This window comes from Malaya genurostris, chromosome 1 (assembly GCF_030247185.1).
Source record: "Malaya genurostris strain Urasoe2022 chromosome 1, Malgen_1.1, whole genome shotgun sequence".
NCBI classification, from domain to species: Eukaryota; Metazoa; Arthropoda; class Insecta; order Diptera; family Culicidae; genus Malaya; species Malaya genurostris.
Window position 1 is genome coordinate 39,799,715 of NC_080570.1, and position 22,604 is coordinate 39,822,318.

Consider the following 22,604-nt stretch of genomic DNA (forward strand, 5'->3'; position numbering starts at 1 on the left):
TTTGGAATAATTGTAGAAAATATAAAATTTCATAATTTTGTAGAAGCTAATGCATAAGTTTATTCTTTTCTGGAAAATTTATGCATAATTCTACCTTTTTTTACCTAGGAAACCTTGTGCCGAAGCGAAATATGCAACTTAATGCAGCTAACTTGTATAATACTTATAGGAGAACATGTACCTTATAAAATTTATTTTCCAATGAGAATATCTTGAGTAATATTTGTGTGACTCATTTTCACTATGGCCATGCTGAAACCATGAATGGTTAAGAATCAGAGGGCGCACAGTGGTTCAAAACTGGAAAAAGACGGTCACAAGTCTGTACTGACTTTCATTGATTTTTAAGAGCTAACGTGTCTTCGAAGAAGTTTTACAACATTATATAACGCTTCTTCTGAAAGTAGCACCAAGGCTTTGTGTGAAATACCCCATGGATTATTACTATACACGTTATGCACGTATGCAAATATATGAAAGATATTTCTATAGTTCTAAAACTTTGTAGAAGAAAAAAAATTCTATTTCTTCATAAAAAAAAGTTATGGTTACATTTTTTGTCAAAGTAGGCCATGAACAATTAATGATAGGATCAAATTACGCGTTATATATTTGTAAATAATTTCTTCAAAGCAACTATATGCATTAAAAGAACGGTTTGGCAGCTACTGATTTATGTCCACGTTTTTATTGATTCGAACCACTGTGTGTCGGCTGGAAAAGATTGCGATGCGATAAGATAGCGACAAAATGCCGCAAAGATAGCGAAACTATCATTCGTATCGATTCAACCCGTTCGAGACCACAAGCCAGAAAAAAATAGTTTTTAAATTGACCGTTACAATGACTAACTTTTTATTTATTACTAAGAAAACATCAGTCATAATGAATTCATATTGATAATGTGTATGTGGCAGATTACGGCTACAACTTGCACGGATTTTTTAAGCGTGTGCCATTTATTTGACATAATGTACGATTCAGACGATCCGCCTCCTTCCGTCACCGTCACCGGATCGTCAGCTTCCGTCAAAATTAGTTTAATACTTTCTTTACCGGAACGTTCACACGCTCCGTCCGTCAAGACGTTCCGTGACGCTGACGATACGTGTGAATGGCTCCATAAAAATGCATGTAATTATTGTTGACGGTGCCGGTGACGGAGATTGACTGTGACAAAAGAAGACGGATCGTCTGAATCGTACATAATGGTTATTTTGTGCTTAGTATGTTCCCTTTTCATTTATATTTTGTATTAATCGACGCCTTGGTTTTCAAAACCTGGTACTTTAATCGATGGAGCTATTTGTCTACTCTAAAAAGTTGATCGTCTTTGACAGATATACATTTGTTGATGCTTTCGATGAACAATGAAATAACAATTGTCGCTAAGGAATTTTACCAGTTGAAAGTGCAAATGGCCTCAATCCAACAGCCGATTAATTTTTCTTTTGGCTCTAATGCTAGTTAATTTCAATACAACAGACAGCGAAGGGGTTAAAACAACTGTCCAATTTTCTGGCAGCGATGCCAGGTGAAATTTTAGGCGTCTGCGTATTGGTAATAGTCCTAAGCGACCTGAATATTTAGAAGTATGACGAACAAACCAAACGAAACCCCTACAGTAATAGCAAACGTCATTAAAATGGACGATTGTTTATAAAAATTTCGAAAATCTGCAAAAAAGTCGGTATAATTGCAAAGTCTGCTAAAAAACGAAATTGCAAATTCACACACCAATCTGCAAACCTGGCATCAGTGGTTCTGACGCTCATTATTTCGCTATCCTGCGACGATTCCGTCGCATTCTATGTCCAGCTGAAAACCAGCATCGAATTGCTCCGGTATGGATGAACCATTGTACACGCCTTCAGCACTGTTTTAGTCCAAGAAACAAAATTTGAGTAACTAAAGAGCAGAGATGTCAGGTAAAAATTTCGAATATCTGAAGACTTGGTGGAAAAAGTCTGTAAAACCGAAAAATAATCTTCAGTCAGCAAGTATGTCTTGCTAGCAGCAGTTTTTCTATGAAGCATGATACGCAAAACTGACTTGGAGGCAAAAGAAAGGTCGCGGAAATTTCAAAAGTCTGTAAATTTTGCCCAAAGTCTGCAAAAGTCTCGATTTTCAAAAGTCTGCAGAAGTCTGCACAACAAAAAATGTCTGCAGCCCTACAAACGAAATCTGCAAATTTACAGACAAATCTGCAGATCTGGCATCTCCGCTAGAGAGTAACTTTTTTTCGGGATTGTTCCACTATACTACCGCCCACTTGTACTCGGCGGGCAGATTTCCCCCCAGACGGCTGGCCATGTCTGCCAGCCGTTTTTGCCGGAATTCCGCCAGAATTCCTGCAAAAGTCTGGCATCATTGCAACAACCGTTTCCGGCAGAGAATTTCGCCTAGCGGTTATTAACGATTCTGTTTCTGTCAGATTCTTGCCATACAAGATTGGCAGAACCGTTTTGAATCGGTTCTACATTTTTAGCGTTTTGGTTTCATTTTTTCATTAAGAAGTACCTATGAAAGGCAATAAATTATTACCCTTCAAAAATACTAATTATGGAAAATATTATTGCCAATAGCAGTGCTTTCTCACTACCAAACATACCCATATTTCAATCTCATTTGCCTCGTCTCAAGATTCGTTTTTTGTATGTACATGCGGGATTGACAAATATCAAATGAAGTCGAATAAAAAAAAAGAAAAAAGAAGGAGAAGGGAAATAAACAAGACACGTACGGCGAAATAATGACGCAATTTCGCTTTGACAATTTTGACAGCAGCCGGAATGCAGCCAGCCTTCTGACGGTTGCCAGAATTCCTCACAAGCGTGTACAAGCCCGTTGTCGTTGTAAGCAGAGTTGCGGAAAAATTTATCTGCACAATATCTATCTCGAAAAATCAAAATTCAAATTAGTGAGGGTACTGACTTTGCAAGCAAAAAAAGGTCTCTTATGAAACCAAACACAAAAACTGAAAATCGGTATTTATCAGTATGGAAATTGAATTATTGGTATTTTAAGAGAGTATATCTGTATTCCTGTGTTGAATCACAAAAATCGATATAAATACCGATAAATCGGTATAGTTGGCAGCGCTGATTGTGAGTGTCAATAGGATCGTAGCCAGCCATGCAATGCAGAGATGCCAGGTTCACAGATTAATCTGTGTTTCACAGATTTTCTATTTTCTGCACAGATTTTAAAAATGACACAGATTTTCACAGATTCTGGAATAAATCACAGATTTTCACAGATTTTTGAAAACGAGCAAAGTTTAGCACCTAAAAGTATAAAGTGGTGAGACCTTTGTTTTTTTTTTGCTCAATAAAAATTGATTTTGATCTGCTATATTATGGTACGGGAAACGGGCACAGATTTTCACAGACTGGTTTTTGACTTGATCATAGATTTTTGAAAAAATGACCTGGCATCCCTGATGCAATGGTTTTGTACGCTATTATTCGGTTGTTAGAACAGAAGACCAAACTCCGAAAAAGGAATGTAGGGTAAAGTATTATAAAATGCCCCCTTAAGGAAACATTGAGATATTCTTCAATGTACTGATATATTTTCTTCGAGAAGGTAGGTATTTCTTTGCAATACGCCTGAGGAACATAATTTTCAAAGATTTCAGTAGAAGTGATGAGCATTGATTGATACAAAAACATTCTCCAAAACGACCACATTATCAATTTTTTCGCTTGCCATAGACATAATGCCCGAGCCCGTATAATATGCCTCACAACAAATCAGTGGTATGCCCCACAACACAACAATATGCCCCTTGAACACACAACACAACAATATGCCCCTTGAAAAGTCGGTATAGAAGAAAAGCAGATAAAGAAGATATTCTTTGCATCAGAAATCAACTGCATAATCAATTAATTTCAATTGAAAACCAAAATTTTTTATCCTCCCAACGCTACATTTTGTTGTAATAACCGTTATATATCTTTAAAACAATATTTTAACTCGAAGCATACTGTTGAATTGAAGGTGGGGCATAATGTCCATTCACGCAGAGAAATAGAACACATTAGATTCTAATATATGGAGTCTTTAAATCAACTTCAAACAACTGTTTGAATCGAATAAATATATTTTTGAAATAACATTTCAGTCAAATAAAACTGTTTTTGAATCGAATTTAATGTGGCAATGTATATTAGATTCAAATATATTGAGATATGGATACAAATTTCAAATTTCGCAAATTTATATGATTCAAATGCCTTTTACAGTACATTAAATGTATTTGAATCAAATATGTTGTAGGATACATTCAAATGAAAATATATGTTAACTCTTGCATTAAACTGAAGCAAATATACTGAGTCTTAGCTTCAAATTCATGGGTGTTGATTGGAATGGTTCGTCCTTGAATCAAATGCACTGCTAAAACTTAATTACCGTTTCATTGATTGACTGTCAGGGCAAAACACTGAAACCGAGCGAGTGGAATCAATGAAAAATTACATAAAGACTGTTCCGGAAAGTATGGACGCAACCAAAAACCGCTACCATTTTGCAATGGTTCATAATATGCCAATTTTTATGGCTGCGTCCTGTTGTTTACACTCTTCTCTAACCACTTGTGCAGTTGTTTATTCGTTTTCATTAGTTTGTTTCCAAATGCGTGAACTTTCAGCAGAACAACGTCGAAAAATTGTGTACAAATGGTGCACAGAACGCGGACTGTCACTGAGAAAGATAGCAAAAATAGAAGGAGTAAGTGAAAAAGCCGTGCGAAATTCAATCAGGAAGTTCGGTGAGGATAACACCTTTGCGGATAAACCGAAAACGGATCGAAAAAAAGGTCCTGCTAACCCTCAGTTGGATAAACGTATACTGAAGGTGTTCGAGCAAAAGAAGAAGGTTTCATTTCGGGATGTGGCCAAAAAAGTGGGCACTTCGAAGTCAAATGTTCTTCGTGCTAAAGAACGTTTTAATCTTCGAACCTATAAGAAGCAGATACAACCAAAACGTAGTCCGGAACAAGAAGCATCGATCAGGCCGAGGGTTCGAAAGCTGTACAATACGATTCTTGCTTGAAATTTGAACTGCATAATCATGGACGACGAAACCTACGTGAAACTCGATTAAAAATCCTTGCCGGGACCACAATATTATACGATGCGAGAAGGGCAAAGTTAAACCAGTCCGAGACATCGATTGAAGTCGAAAAATTTGGTAAGAAAGCTATGGTCTGGCAAGCAATTTGTAGCTGCGGTAAGATTTCGAAACCCTTAATCATCACTGCTTCAATGAACAGCGAAATATACATTAAGGAATGTTTACAAAAACGACTTCTATCCATGATTCGAAGCCACAAGGTTCCTGTTGTCTTCTGGGCAGATCTTGCTTCTTGCCGCTACTCGAAATCAACGGTAGAATGGTATACTACCAAAAATGTCTCTTTCGTTCCAAAAGACATGATTCCACCAAATTGTCCACAACTTCGACCAATTGAGGAATTTTGGGCATTAACGAAGGCACATCTTAGGAAACATGTCTCGGCAGCCGAAACCATTCAACAGTTCGAAAAAGATTGGAAAAAAAGTGTCAAAACTTGTCGTCAAGAAGTCTGTACGGAATTTAATGAGAAACGTTCGCAAGAAAGTGCGCCAGCTAGTCTACAACGGCTAAGTAGCAAATGTTGATAATAATATTTTGTTGTCGTAGTCTAATATTATCAGTATATCGAGAAAAATTTGAATATCTAACACTTGTGAATTATTTACAGCGAAATCAAAGTGCGGCCATACTTTCTGAGACAGTCTTTAGTAGTAACCTTGAAAACCGCTTCCTAAACAATGGAACTTTTTAGGCGCAAAAGAAATGAAACCATGTTCGAATCGATTGTCTGTTGGTGTCATTCTTGCCTGAGATATAACGCTGCTCGCCGAGAATATAAGAATATAAAAAGAAGAATATAAAAATGAAAAAATGAAATATAAAATATTTCACACTCTGCAGTACCAAATAATTGATGTTGAAACTGACTTTACAGTCTTTATTGAAGACTATTTTAATGTTTTTTTTTTACATATAATGAACATTTTGCTTGAATTAATGCAAATTTAGTTTTAAAGAATGATAAAAAATAGAAAAGAAATATGAATATCAATCTTAAGGCATGTTTCAAGAATCTGTGAAGAATTTCAAGTCGAAAATTATGCGTCCGGTTGAACCCCACTTCTTTGTCCGGTTTAGCCAAGCACAGACAACCGACAGACACATTATTGGAAGCATTCAATAATGACTGGAATTAGCACGAAATGAACATTTGAAAACACTAACCAGACTGTTATTACATTTCACAGAAATCAAATATACCCAAAAAAATCAGAAAATTTCAATTCAGTAAAAAACTCGCTCTAATTTGATCAAAACAACTCCCAGATAGAGCTGCAGTTAGCTCAGCATGATAAAAAGAGAACTTACAAGTTGATTCATTAGACAAGGAATCTCATTTCCACTCAAATAACTTGTCGGCTGGACCAAACACCATGCGGTTGTAAAGTTTTACCGGTCGATGATGAGAATGTAGGATGGTATGTCGATTGGAATCCAATATGGTGCAAAAATAATCTGATGTAGATTCAATGAATAGCAGAAATGAAATAAATACTTTACCTGCCACTCATGGCTATTTTGGTCGTACCTTTGATGGCCCAACGTTAGAAATCAATGCAAATTAGAACATCATAAACTCTAGCAAACAAAGGACCTGGGTCTCCTGGTGCCGGACAGGAAGAAAAGGAAGGGAATCAAATAGTGTTGTGCCTTATTTCGATCAGATGGAGTAATCTAAGAAAGCTCCGAACATGATGTTTGGAACTAAGCAGAGTTTCTATTGTGCTTTTTCGAAGAAAGATATTTTCTGATATTCGTTTTTATCAAACTGTTTGTACCAATTTCTTGTAATTCGCCCTGTAATCAGAATAATAATGTCGTTTCACAAGACAAAAGAAAGAAGAGATTTTGTCGAAGTGCAAATTCATCATAAGTTTCATTTAACTAGACAAAGGGTTATTTTTTTTTGCTGGTATCTTCTCGGCAACACTGTTTTTAACAGATCACGCGTGGATCGTGCCTTGTGTCATTGTCAAACTGGTTCAGTTTGGTCTATAATTTAATCATGAATCGACTTACAACGGCCAACTTTTGGTGAATGGGCACTGGAAATGTTGGATGAAGATCCACTTTTTTATCGAAAATTTGTGTTCAGCGACGAAGCTCATTTAAAAAAAGTCACTGTTTGGTTTAGATTATGGGCCGGTGACATCATCGGGCCGTACTTCTTTAAAGGCGACGATGAGCGGAACGTTACTGTGGATGGTGAGCGAAACCGCGTTTTTTTTGTCCAAAATGAAAAAAATTGGACATGTCTGACATGGGGTTTCAACAACTCACGGTGCCACATCCCACACGGCACGCGAAACAATGATCAAATCATCTTCAACCATCAAATTATATTGATCGTTCTATCGATTCCAATAAAGATTTGATCAATTTTTAAATTTGTTTAAGTAATATTGATAAAGAAAATTAAGTAACTTTTATTCGGTTTCTAAATTGCCAACAAATTCTACCAACCGTGCTTTGAACATGTTGTACGAAAATTGTAGAAAAGTTGATAGTGGAAGCAAATTACAGGATTCGACGAATACTTGAAGAACTTTTTGTCAAGGTTGGACCGGGACCGGGCGTCTGTTTCGTCAAAGGTAAGTTTGAAGTTGTTCGACGAAATTGGTGAAAATGTTTGACCCTGATTGAATATTCCTAAGAATGATCAATAGGACACAATAGTGGATGTACATTGATTGTAAATTTTGGCCCACTTTGTAAAAATATCCACCAAATGTTGTAATATCTTTGCAACCTGGGTTACGTAACATCGATTAAATCCATAAAATTTGTTAGGTGCGCCAAAATATATGAAGTGGCCACAATACCTCTGTTAGCCTAAATATTACTCAGAATTTAACAAGGTAAAGGCGCAGTTGAGCTGAGATTTCAATTCTCCTTCTCCATCAGACATAAAACCTTCTCATCTTTTGTACCAGCAGATTATTTTTTTCGAAGTGATACACCTTACAAATTATCATAATTTAATCTATCATACTAACTTCTATAACTAACTATAATTTCCAAACACGCAATTCACAATGCAAGCTGGTAAACAATCTAAAAAAACTTGCTGAGAGAAAATGAATATCCGTCGGATCGGTTGGAAGTAGCGAGACCGGTTTTTTTGCTCGCCAAAATTATTCCGATCAGCTATTGCCAATGTTATGAATTTTTGGACTCTAACAGGAATGCCAGGTCATTTTTTAAAAAAGATCAAGCCAAAAACCTGTCTGTGAAAATCTGTGTAAAACAAAAAAAAGGTCTCACTATCAACCGCTCTGTACCTTTTTACTTAACCGCTTTGCACTTTTTGTTTAGTGCTAAACTGTGATCGATTTCAAAAATCTGTGATCATTTTCAGAAATCTGTGCCATTTTCAAAATCTGTGCAGAAAGTTGAAAATCTGTGAAACACAGATTAATCTGGCATCCCTGGACTCTAGCGCTAAAAATTTTGACAGGAACTTTATGCTCACACACTAATGTACGATTCAGACGATCCGGCTTCTTCCGTCACCGTCACCGGAACGTCAGCCTCCGTCAAAATTAATCAAACGAGTTTTCCCTTTGCGCATTCACACGATCCAGCAGAGATCCGGAACGTCAACGTCCGTCAACGGCAAGCTCCGTCAACATTTCTCCGAAAGAATATTTGACGGACTGTGATTATCGCACACATGCACGATTCATATGATTACGGTATTGAGCTGACGTTTGTTATGTATGTATTCGGTGTCAAGATCCCTCTCTTAAACAAATTATACCACATATAGGTAATTAAATTTATGAGTAGATTTGCAAAGTACGTTACGTTAGTGAGTGGAACTGATTGTTTTGTTTTTATCCTCTTTCTAGCTAATTTTGAAAGTTATTTATTCGATTAAAAGGTAGGAAAACAACAGATTGATTGGCTTCAAAAGCTCCCAGATTTTGTATTAGTGGAATAAAATTGTGCGAAACTAAGTTCTTAAAATTCTGCGTGTAAGAAAATGACATGACGGACACGGATAGGAAACCGGATCGTGTGAATTAGAATGACGGTGACGGACGTTGACGTTCCGGTGACGGTGACGGAAGAAGCCGGACCGTCTGAATCGTACTTAATGCCACCCGATTCCCTCTCAGCAGGCCGTTCAATTTTGTTGATTTTTTAGCGCTTGTTGAACGACATATTGCACGAAATATTCGTTCAATTTGCTGGAACGGTTTGTTGTTTTTTCTCTTGCAAAAATAGTGTGAAAATTAAGTGTTACCTTTACATAGAAAGATAATTTGTTGTTATTCTACGTGAAGTAGAAGTATTGTGCAGGTATGTATTGTTAGTTTAAACAAATAAGAGGAGAAAACTTCAGAAACTCTGCAGTAAAACTAGTCCAACGTGGTTCCAACTCCTCATGTTAAAAATGGCTCAACAATGGACCTCTGTCTGCCGGGTTTGTTGAACGAAAAAAATGGCATTCGGTTCAACGGTCTGTTTCAAAATCGGCAAACGAAGGTCCCGTGTTGGCCTCCCGTTGAACGATTGATTGGACTTTCATTGGACCAATGATCCAACGTATTGGACCAATGAAGGACAACCGTTGAACGTTTTATTCCAAGTGGGTTGTGAGGAATTCTGGCAACCGTTAGAAGGCTGACTGCATTTCGGCTGCTGTCAAAATTGTCCAGGCGAAATTGCGTCATTATCTCGCCGTATGTGTCTTGTTTATTTCCCTCCCCTTTTTTTCCTTTTTTTTTGTTCGACTTCATTTGATATTCGTCAATCCCGCATGTACGTACAAAAAACGAATCTTGAGACGAGGTAAATGAAATTGAAATATCCCACTTAGAAAAAAACGTTCAACGGTGGTCCTTCATTGGTCCAATACGTTGGATCATTGGTCCAATGAAAGTCCAATCAATCGTTCAACGGGAGGCCAAACGGGACTTTCGTTTTCCGATTTTGAAACAGACCGTTGAACCGAATGCCATTTTTTTTCGTTCAACAAACCCGGCAGACAGAGGTCCATTGTTGAGCCATTTTTAACATGAGGAGTTGGAGCCCTGTTGGACTAGTTTTACTGCAGAATTTCTGAATTTTTTTCCTCTTATTTGTTTAAACTAACAATACATACCTGCACTATACTTCTACTTCACGTAGAATAACAACAAATTTTCTTTATATGTAAAGGTAACACTTAATTTTCACACTATTTTTACAAGACCGTTCCAGCAAATTGAACGAATATTTCGTGTAATATGTCATTCAACAAGCGCTCAAAAACCAACAAAATTGAATGGCCTGCTGAGAGGGATGGGTATATTTGGTAGTGAGAAAGCAATGTTATTGGCAACAACATTTTTCATGATTAGTATATATGCAGGGAAATTACTTATTGCCTTTCATATGTATCTTTTATTGGAAAAATAAAACCAAGACACTTAAAATGTAGAACCGATTCAAAACGGTTCTGCCAATCTTGTATGGCAAGAACCCGATAGAAAAGAACCGTTAATAACCGCTAGGCGAAATTCTCTGCCGGAAAACGGTTGTTGCAAAACTTTTTGGCTTAATCCCAGATTATTGAAAAAATGACCTGGCATTCTTCTGGTGCGATCTGCAAAATCTTGTGAAATCTGCAAACTCATCAGGTTAGTTAGAGCATCTGTCGAATCGAGAAAACTCTGGCACTTGCCAGATAAATCTGGAACATTGGCAACGCTGCTTGACACTACGATGTTATATCTACACTGATATAATTTACCTCGTTTTCACCTGAAGTTCATGAAAATGCCACTTACTGGGTGGGGTTAAAACAGGTTTTTTTTCACCTACTGCTTCTAGAAAATTTGGTCCACAGCACAACAAAAAGTAAGGGAGAAAGTTGTGCAGAATCTTATGGCAGGTATCAAAAGAAAAGTCCGAGCATTCTTTAGAAATGAGAAGTAAATATTGAACCTGACGTGGAGTTGATTTGCATATTGTCGCAAAACTGAAATGTAGAGGAGCTGCTTATTTAGAGATGATACTCTCAGCAAGAGCTGTCAAATCAATAGGAAAATTTTCAATTCCTTCACCTTTTTCGCGATTTCTTATAAAAACGGACAAATTCATTTGAAAAATCATAGTAGAAGTTGAAGAAAAAGTTTTTACTCTGAGGTGGTAATGTTGATCTTAGTTTATTGTGCGAAATCTACCGTTTATTCAGAATGGAACATTAAACCACAGACTAACAGACAGGACACATGAATCTTCAGGAATGTGTGAAATTGGGTAAGGTTAGGTTTTTTCGGATCAACATTTTTTTAATCAGAAACCAGTGTAATGTTGATTTCTCGAGTACTAGAATGTATGGCGATCGAGTACTATTTATTTTGGATACTTTATTTGTTATTTCCAGGCATTTGAAAAATGGTATCAAACCAAGTCTCCATTCTGAATAAACGGTAGATTTCGCATTATGAATTAAGATCAACATTACCAACTCAGAGTAAAAACTGTTTCTTCAACTTCTACTATTATTTTTCAATCGAACTTGCCCGTTTTTATAAGAAATCGTTGAAAAGGTGGAGTAATTAAACATTTTCTTACCGATTTAACAGCTCTTGCTGAAAGTATCATCCCTAAGCAAGCAACGCCTCTACATTTCAGTTTTGCGACAATGCGCCAATCGTAGTTTACACTAAAAAAAGTAGTAGTAATCACTTTGAAATCGATTTTCTTCTACTCCGAGTGTACTTTTATTGCTGATATCTATTTGTACTATTGAATAAACGATAAAAGTGTTGCAAATCACTACTGCTGATATGAAAATTTTCGAAAGAATCCTCCTTTTTTGGTTCCATTTTTCATTGGCAGGTGTCGCTACCGGTAATGCATGCAAAAAATGCACAAACCTCGTTGCATTAATCTTGATTCGGTAAAATTGCTTCACATTCTGGTGTGAAAAATACGAAATTAAAATCGTCCGTTGTTATAATTAAGATTCGTTTCTATCATCAGGTTCAGGTGCAAAAATTTATCTTCCCAACCGAATGGAAATGGCATTTCAAACTCACCTGGTCATCTGAATCGATTGTATCCGGTATAACGTCCGGATTCTTCTCGTCACTCTCGTTCCCGTCGTAGTCCTTGCTGGCCACACTTTTGTCGCTCGGTCCGGGCGAGGAGGTGCGTACCGTGGTGCTCTGGGCCGTCTCCTTGTTCCGCCGGCGGTTCGCTCCGCAGGGAAATTTCAGGGCCAACACAATGGCACAGCTTCCGATGAGTACGGCCGCCCCGAGCCCGATCGCAATCGAGAGCGTCGGTGTTAGGGGAAGTGGCGACCGGGGACGTTCTGCTGGTGGATGGGAAAAAAAGGGGAAACAGATGTGGTTTTCTCTTTTAGCCGTTCCAAATTTGCATTTGTCAGTTGTCAGTAGGGTTACGCACCTTTCTCCGAGTTCATTTGTTTCTCCGGAAGTCGTAGCGTTGCGGCACTCATCACGTACGGTTCGGATTTGCCCTTGGAATTGAATGCGTACACGGCCAGTTGGTAGATTGCGCTTGGGTGCAGATTCGGAACCGCAAACCGAGGAACCGGTGAGGTGTTGTTAAAGCGCACCTCTTGCGACTGTGTGTCCCGCAGTTCCAGGAAGAACGATTGTGCCAAACCTCCGTTGAAGCCTTCGAAGCACCGAACTTGCAGTGACGTCATGGAGACATTCGCCAGGCTGCAGTTGTGGACCTGGTCGGGCCGACCTGTAAAATGATAAAACAAACATCTCTATATAGTCGTATAGTTGTTTACAGTGACCACCTCCCCTTCTCATTCTTCTATCTAGAACCAGGATGCACCACTGCTGCGAAATAATAATCCTGCTTGTGACCTGGCAATGCAAACGACACAAATATGTGTCGAACGAACCGGCTCCTGGAACCGAGAGTACGTGAGATAACAGCAAAGGTGAGTTCGTAGAGAGTCACAAACAATGGAAAGAAATATTCTGCTTCTACTGCTGCTGCTGCTGAGCAGTCTTCATTCATTCTAAGGCAAACCAAACACCCTTCAGCACCAGGTGAACCAGTCTGGTTCTCACATGGGCCACTAGAATGCTAGTTCTTTCGATCCATTGGTGCATGTGGGAACAAAGCACCTGCAAAGAGTCAACCCTCCTCCCCCATGATACAATTAGTGTTGCATCGGAGCAGTTTCTGTGCAGTTGTCCTCTGTTCGAATGCTTCACGCCTCGGTACTCAGCATTTAATTGAGTCACTTAAAGAGGCAGCAGGTTTGCTTTCATTAATCATATAATTATTCGGTTGGATAATTCAAAACGTACCTCATTTACTGATGAAGCTTGGAAGCAGTGTGCACATAGCAAATTTGGCTTCATTTAGTATCTTCATACAGCAAAACGTAAATTTTAGGATTGTCTGATAGAGTTGAATAAGTTGATTTGTGCAAATTTGGAACAAGAAAAATAACTAGTTAGGACGATAATTTCATGTTGCGAAACGAAATTATCAGCAATCAAAAGCTCGAAATTAGATAATTGTCCTCTTTAAAGTTATCTAACGAACACAAGAAGGATGCAGTATGTCGATTACGCCACTTATTCGGTTATACCACAGGATTCGGAAATGCCCCACATGATCTATTTACCATTGATCCTAAGCCACATTGTAGCTTTCTTACGGACGTGAGATTGTCTATGTCAGCTGAACTGTCCAGTAAAGTACTTTGTCGGTTACGTCACTTATACGATCATTTCTCTGGACCGAACCATTTGAATAAGATCTGTGACCATATCATAGCCAATATCGATGGACATTTTCTGTGACAAAGTAGTGCATTTGGACGATTACCGTATAAGTGAGGTGTTCACCACGATCCATTTGAATGCGATGAGTACCACTTTCAAGGATGTGCGATTGTCGATCGATTTATTGAGTAATCGATGATTGGTCCGGATGATCGAATGAAATTTAATCGATTAGAATATGAAAATGAGAGTTATGTCAATTCCACGTATTATTATTAATAATACTATTACTGTATTATTTTTGCTTTTGTCGTGAATATTTCAAAATTTATCTTTTCAAAATTTACCCTCTGAGAGAGTGATAAGTTTTTGATCGTGAATATCTCTTGTTGTATCTAACGAATCAACATATTTTTTGCTACATGCCATCGGAAATATGATCACAATTTTATGATAAAATATTCAGTTGTGTGACATAATCTCAAATAGTTCAAAATTAAACTTTTCGGAAATGTTTGGTATAAACGAGTATCAAAGAGGATAATTCATAAGGCGCGTTTGCCTTGCTCGTATTTTTAAAGCTCATAGCTCAGTGATCTGTGAAAGGATTTATATAATCTAACTACCAATAGAATCGAAATTTTTCAACTTAATCGTGTATAGCAACAGCATTGAAGTATTTCAATAGTACACTATTGAAAAACCTGTCTCATTTCACCCATGTCAACACCAGCCAATCAGAACGCGTTCTGAGGAAGAAAACAAAATATCTGCTGCTGTACAACGAATCGTAGTGAGTTCCACAATTTGGTCCTTCTGAAAGGCAGGAATGAATCCCGAACAGCATCAGGATAGTTTCAAATCCGAAATGAAATAATCGACATTAAAATTCTGTATGCGGCTATTTTTATTGCCGTTAGGACCTTCCATTAGTGAAAAAGCTACGAACGGAATCAGGTAAAAACAAGCCTCTTAACAAAAATTGGAGCAGTTTGGATTCTATCGCCACTGCGAGCAGATGTATTTTGTGTCGTTTGCAAAGCTAGTTTCGCTTCCGACATGGTTATTTTTGACAGATCGATGGTTATTTCCCGACACTGAGAAAAGTCTTGCAATGAAACTCTATTATTAATTCTTTAATTGAAACTATTTCCAGTGAAAATAAACCCAAATTAATTTCCGTCTCAAATTCAAAAAATCGCATATCGGAAAAAATAACGCGCCATCTGACAATACTATTGATTTAACCGACGACACGACCTGCCACTCGTCTATCAAAACTGTATCGTAAATTTAACTACCCCTCAGTAACTGGAAATGTCAAATCGAAAACGCTAGTGAATTTTTTTAAACTGGCAGCACAAGTTGATATATTTATTGATTTTGAATAACAGTCACCATAACCTTGGTAACTGCATATCGAAGGTAAGATGAATGTAAACAAAATAAATTTCAGATCGGTTATTATATTACGGAACATTTTAATGGATTTACCTGACTCGAGCGGAATGTAAAAATTGAGGAGTATGAGTTATGTCTTTTATAAAGCCAAGTTCAAAATTCAGGTCTTGACTTGAAACCGTTGTGTGAGAAGGAAGACATGGAAATGACCGACGAGCTGAGCCAGGCTAGTGCTCTGCGGTACCTGCATAACGCACGGTAAAATGATTTCTTTGTGGAATTCCACTAGTAATCCTCGAATAGTGGCCAACAAGGTGAAATACTGTTTCCACTACTGGGCAATCAACCGACACAAAACAATTTTGACACCGGTATATTACACCGAATCCTACTGCCCAGAAAAGCTAGCAGTTGAAGTGTACGGATGAATCGCTGGAAGCAGATCATTGTCCTCGTTCGTTGGTTTCACCCTTAGTTTCGATTAAATTCCGAAAATCAAGTTCATTTAAACGCATTTCTGCTTAATTTGGACAAAGTTTAACACTAATAGAACTATTCCACCGCTTTCAAAACATGTTTATTTGTTTTGGGGTTCCTTGGTAACTAGTCCATAGCAACTTAAACAGTGTTGCTCGAGAAGATTATTTTTATCATTCACAAGGGGTCGCTAGATTTGTGGTAACTGGCGGTGAATCGTTAGCGAACAGTTTTAATGCTGATTTTTCTTCGGAGTGCCTGGTCGTGTCGTCGATTTAACCCTCCCGGACTTCTTTTTGTGGGGTTAGCGAGGATAACGCCAACCAGCCTCAAACTATTGACGAGCCCAAGGCAACCCACATTATCGAAATGACGGAATGAGCAATGAAATCTTACTCGACTGCATGATTTTTTAGTGCTCGATCGGTTCAGTGCTAGAATTATCACCTGAGTTGACTGCTCGATCAACCTGATTGACAGTGACATTATAAACGTCATTGAATATTCGCTCATTTTATGAATGTGTTAGTGTAAAATTTATGCGACTTAAGCCATTTCACTACACTCCAGCTAGAGGAATGGATGATGCTGACTAAGGTAGGCCGTTTTGTTAATTTCCAGCGAATTTCAACAGTTTATGTTGGAATTCTAAGAAGAACTGGTTATTTACTAGTTCTGTATATCCGAAAAACATGAAGATTTAAATTTGTATATTCAGTTATATAATGTTTTCGTTTAAAAATAAACTGAAAATCGGCACGAAAACGTGCAAAATCAGGAAAGAAGAAGAAGAAGACGAATTGACAATTCAGTCCGCATCTTCTCACTCAATTCCGAATAATTCCCAATCAACCGGTTGTAGGCGAACCGGTTCATTCGGAATCGGTTGTTGCACTGGAGTTGGAATTGATTCGGAATCCATTATGATTTCCACATGAAATTTCGAATGAAAATTTCTCGCCGATTCGGAATTGATTCGGAATCCATTCGGATTTGATAATGTGGGAAACATTCGTGCTGAAATCGACGCTATTATACCCAAGATGCTCGAAAAGGTAATGGCAAACTCAGAAAAAGGAGTCAGTTTGTAATTGCTCATATATTTGGTCACTTAATTGATATTGTTTTCAAAAACTAGTCCAAAAAAATGTAAGGAACTAAACTGAATAATATTCACTGTTTATGTATCGTTATAAAAAATGCAGCACCCTGTATTACATTTTTTTTACTCTTTCAATAACTACGGTGCGATTAGAAAAGTGAAAATATTTCCTGCAACAACTGTGCAACTTATCGAACATCATGACAAGCTTGATATACGTAACAGCAGTAAGTTTAACTAAAGTGAAGTGTTATCTGATTTTTCAGATGCGCAAAAAAAAAAAACCTTTCGCTTTTTTGAAAGACACTTCACACATCACGCTCGTACTTCTCTCGAGAGTGACAAAGCAGCTTAATGACAGTGCAACTAGAGATGTCGTAATATCGATCGATTAATCGAATAATCAAGTAAAGGCACAGTTAATCGAATGAAATTTAATCGATTAAATTCTTTCAGATAATCGCAGTAATCGAATAATTTCCTACGATTATTGGTTCGATTAGTATTGCGAATTTCAGCTTAGCATAGAATGCGACGGAATCGTCGCAGAATTGCGAAATAATGAGCGTCAGAATCACAGATACCAAGTTGCAGATTTTATGTGAATTTGATGAATTTTCTTTTTTAGCAAACTATGCAGTTTTGCAGACTTTTTAGAGGTTTTCGAAGTTTTTTCAGACAGTAATCTTACCACCAGTGAAAATTACAATACAATAAAATGAAAGAAATGACTCCAGTTTCACTTATGTTCATTATAATCTTCTCAATTGTATTCCTCAAATTTGGTTTCGTTTCATTTTGTCAATGAGTTGAGAAGTTTCAATGTTATCAAAAACTGCACAAAATTCTGTTGATTTTGTCGTGAATACGACTTACTTTACTATGGGGTGCCTTTTCAATATTTACCCTCTGAGAGAGTGATAAGTTTTTGATCGTGAATATCTCTTGTTGTATCTAACGAATCAACATAATTTTTGCTACATGCCATCGGAAATATAATCACAATTTTATGATAAAATTTTCAGTTGTGTGGCATAATGTTTGGTATAAACGAGTATCAAAGAGGATAATTCATAAGGCGCGTTTGCCTTTCTCGTATTTTGAAAGCTCATAGCTCAGTGATCTATGGAAGGATTTATATAATCTAACTACCAATAGAATCGAAATTTTTCAACTTAAACGTGTATAGCAAAAGCATTGAAGTATTTCAATAGTACACTATTGAAAAACCTATCTCATTTGACCCATGTCAACACCAGCCAATCAGAACGCGTTCTGAGGAAGAGAACAAAATATCTGCTGCTGTACAACAAATCGTTCTAAAAAAAGGTTCCAAAAAGTTGTGAATATCGTAGTGAGTTCCTCAATTTGGTCCTTCTGAATGCCAGAAACGAATCCCTACAGCATATTGATAGTTTCTTTCAATAAATTATGCAAATCCGAAATGAAATAATCGACATTAAAATTCTGTATGCGGCTATTTTTATAGCCGTTAGGACCGCCCATTATTGAAAAAGCTACAAACGAAATAACAAAAAAGGGAATCTCTTAACAAAATTTGAATCAGTTTGGTTTCTATCGCCACTGCGAGCAGATGTATTTTTTGTCGTCTGCACAGCTAGTTTCGCTTTCGACAAGAGCGATTACGTCACAGCTGCCAGTCATTAGCATTGGAAAAAAACAACGGTGGAGAGCATTACACAATATCAGCCGTTCTAATGGCTCTAAAAGTTTTCTAAAGAACTATTAGGATTTGTTTTTCGCAAATCGAAGGTAATTATCCTCAGTTTAGTGCAAATCAAGAACAATTTGGTTAGATTTGTGCACTTTTCGCTGTGTGAAATTCACAGTAATCGAGATCAAGTAAAGCCTTCTTTGTTTTTGCGAAAAATTTGAAAAAGGGGAATACTTGCATAATTCATACAATTGATATTCGGAAGTGTTAAGGAACATGTCAGTTGTTCTCGTATTCACGACATCCAGTTATGTCGCTGACATTACCCACCCGCCTTTTTTTTATTCTAATAGATAATCTCTGGTTCATCAAAAATATTTACACTGCTTTTCTATCAAAAATATTGACATTTCTTTATTTATATTACTAATCGCACAATATTTTTAATAAAATTAAACCAAAATTGTTTTGAATCTTTTACCTATAAATCGTCTGCTTAAAAATTTTAAACCTGAGATAATTCAAGTTTCCTGAATTGACATTCTGAAAGCTTTAGTTCCATGCTCTCACATTCACCTTTTCGAAGGCTATGATTTGTCACATAAACCTTTGCGTTACTATGATTTCAACAGTATTTTGCTATTCAAACGATGAGAATAGTAAATTAGGTTTGCTACATAGGATATCATTCGCAACAAACAAACAAATGTATATTGTTTCGCGTGATTTTTTGTTTTTCTTAGTTTGTTCTTGTTTGAAAGAGACATATTTTGATTAAAAGCTATTATACACATATTTACTAGTTTATATTACTAGTTTTTGAGTTTATATACCTCAAATTGATTTATTGATTTCTAGTAATCTTAGTGTGCGAGGACCGAGAGCTTAATTAAGTAATTTAAACTTCATTCAGAAAAAACAGTATAATGAAAACGATGAAACGGTTAGTTGCTCATCAAACATCAAATCAATAGATTCAAACTCGAATGTTATTACTTCATGGTGGCTCCAAACAAATTGTGATTATTACAAAAATATGTCGTGTTTGTTTTAAAGTCACTAAGCACCCTGCCACTTACTTGAAGATCTGTTATGTACTGGCTGAGTGTATATCATAACAGTAATAGAAGAAGAAAATTTTTTTTGGTTGTTAAAAATATGCTCTATTTTGAATAATTCGCCTGCATTTCTTCAAAGAAAATTTTGCCATGTGACTTAATGGTGTTTATAAAAACGAGACCAATATTTGATTCAAATAAGAATATCTATTCATTCTAATTACTAGACATTTGTTTAATTTTTGTGCGTGAAATAAGTAAGTTGTTTCGAAAACAATCTGTCACCACTTGAAACAACAAATCGACTTAAACAAAATTGACAATCGAACGTAGAACTAATTTCACCTGACCCGCCATCTATGTTTCATTATTTGAACCTTTCTTAAGATTGATTTTTTCTTATATAATTTCAATTATTTTGTAGAATTCTAGAACTTGTTATAAGAACTGTTTATTTTAAAATGTAAGAAAATTTATTTTCTTTCGTTTCGTGTAATCATTTTTGTTTTTATAAGATGATATGTTGATCAATATCGAGATCCGGAATTAGTTCTTAGTAAAAAACTATTCCTCATCATAATATCGCATATTCGCTTAGGTTTGCGCATCTGTGCGGTCTTTCAAGTAATATTTTATAATGTACGCAACGAATAAAATCATTCCAAGTTATCAACATAACCTTTTCTCGCATGCTAAGATCAGATCTGAAAATATGCCTGGTTTAAAACAGAATCTTGGGTGCTGCTACAATAACATAGGTAGAAATTGATTTTTCTCACACTAAAATTAACTTTTCGCTTGAAAAAATGACGTTGTATGTAAGTTATAAAGGATTTTACAAGTGAAAATTCGGTTTTCCCTTGTATTTTGACAGCTAATATTGCAATCATTATCCTCGCACACGTACGCATCTAGCAGTGAAACACAACGTTAGATCGCCCATCAAATTTAGTCATGCTTAATCGCAAGCTAATCGATTAATCGAGTAATTCTGTACGATTAATCAAGCAAATCGATTAGTTTGAAAAGTTGTATTCGATTATTTACTAATCGAGTATTTCAAAAAACGCGACATCCCTAAGTGCAACGAAGCTCAAATGTGGGATCATTTTTTCCCCGTGTCTGTCTGAAGTGCCTTCCGCAATGAATCGTAGTCGGCATTGACAAGTTTGATTGTTCTGGTTACAGTTTTGCAGCTGGTTACGTCCTACTTGTTGGGATCAGATCCAGGATTGTTTTTAATATCCATTCGCAAACGATGGGTTGAATTTGACATCAGACTTTTTTACGTTCGCCAACGGAACGCTGCCAGTAACGGTTGCTAACTTCGAGTACGAGTCTCTTAAAGGGGATCGCTAAACTCGAAAATAGCTTAGCAAGGTTGAATACATCATGGCAAATTTCAATAGGGTTCCAATGAACTCGTTATTATGATCAGGGATGCCTGGTCATTGTTTTAAAAATCTGTGATCAAGCAAAAAATCTTTCTCGTACCATAATAGCTGATCGGAATCATTTTGAAAAAGGTTTCACTATTACCAACCGCTCTGTACTTTTTGGTTCTAAGCTTTGATCGATTTAAAAAATCTGTGAAAATATGTGATTATTTTCTGAATCTGTGATCATTTTCAGAAATCTGTGAAAATCTGTGCTGGATGTTTAAAATCTGTGAAAAACAGAATTATCTGTGAACCTGGCATCCCTGATTATGCTTATTACCAGAGATGCCAGATATTTTCATAGAAAATCTGCATTCTTTGTATAAAAATTCTGTATTCACTAATAAAATGAAATTCTTACAACAAAATGATGCTAAGATATTTTATTCCAATAGATTGTGGTTGTAGGATGGTAGATTCAATCAGTCATTGCCGCGCTCACAAGAATATTCAACGAGGAAGTTTCATTTTTTATCCACAACAATTAAATTGCAATCTCATATATTTATCTAGTTAGAAATTGGTGACTATATAATTTGACATGGTATTTCAACGCCCAATATGCAACGTCAAGTCGGTTCATACAACTCTCAGTTTGATAGTAAAGTTTCATGATGCCATTACTTCCTTGAATAAAGTACTGTCTCTGAGCGTATCTTTTTCCAATAAATCATCTTTTCTGTTAGTTTTTCATTCATTTGGCTTCTCCAATATATGTTTCCACTAAGTCATTGCAAAAAAATTGAATATCAGTTCAAATTGGTTTCAAATTATAATATGAATGGATTTCACAGATTTCCATATTAATTTGTGATTTGTCCGTTGATTGATAGACTTTTATATCGTAAAGTAAATTTTTTTCATTCTTTCTGTGAGATCTGTATAAATCTGTATTAAATTGAGGAAATCTGTATGAGCATGTAAAAATCTGTATAATACAGATAAATCTGTATAAATGGCATCGCTGCTTATTACTTCACAACTCTCGGTTGATTTTCCAGAAGGCCGTAACAGCAAGTGACAGTTTCTATTTGTTTACTTTCTCTTCTATTAATTACCAAGCGGTTTACACGTTTATCACTTAACTCTTTGCATATAATGATGCTCGAAACGTTCGACTTCCAAACAAAACTGTGAAATCCAAGAAAATCTTTTTAGATCACATCACAATAATCGAAAGAGAGAGTGAACAAAGAGAAACAGTCACTTGCTGTTACGGCCTTCTGGAAAATCAACCGAGAGTTGTGAAGTAATAAGCAGCGATGCCATTTATACAGATTTATCTGTATTATACAGATTTTTACATGCTCATACATGCTGCAGCGACAAACTCAACGCTTACCTTAAACTGTGAACAAATACGAAAAGAGTCATGAATTGAGTAAATTTTACACATAATACAAGACATCTCTTTACGTAATTTTGAGTTGTTTTGACTATATTATCTTTTTCACTGTGTTCATTGTTGTCAAAACACAAACAACAAAATCACTCAAATTTCGACACTATTAACTTTCCCCACTTGTTCATTAAAACCACTTTCAATGTTTACTTTCATGTGAAATAGACCACTCCAATGTAGGTATT

General features: G+C 36.5%; 1 protein-coding gene across 2 annotated transcripts in view; it reads right to left on the reverse strand.

Annotated features, from left to right (window-relative positions):
• LOC131437740 (hemicentin-1) overlaps nt 1–22,604 on the reverse strand; it is a 531,827-nt gene that overhangs the window by 13,754 nt on the left and 495,469 nt on the right. The window contains exons 12-13 of one of the 2 annotated variants that reach the window (XM_058607294.1): nt 12,553–12,861; nt 12,180–12,457 (exon numbers count right to left, since the gene is read on the reverse strand). In XM_058607294.1, the coding sequence (XP_058463277.1) occupies nt 12,180–12,457; nt 12,553–12,861 (587 nt within the window). Of the gene's footprint in view, nt 1–12,179; nt 12,461–12,552; nt 12,862–22,604 lie in introns of both variants that reach the window. The other variant, XM_058607286.1, reaches the window with a different exon arrangement.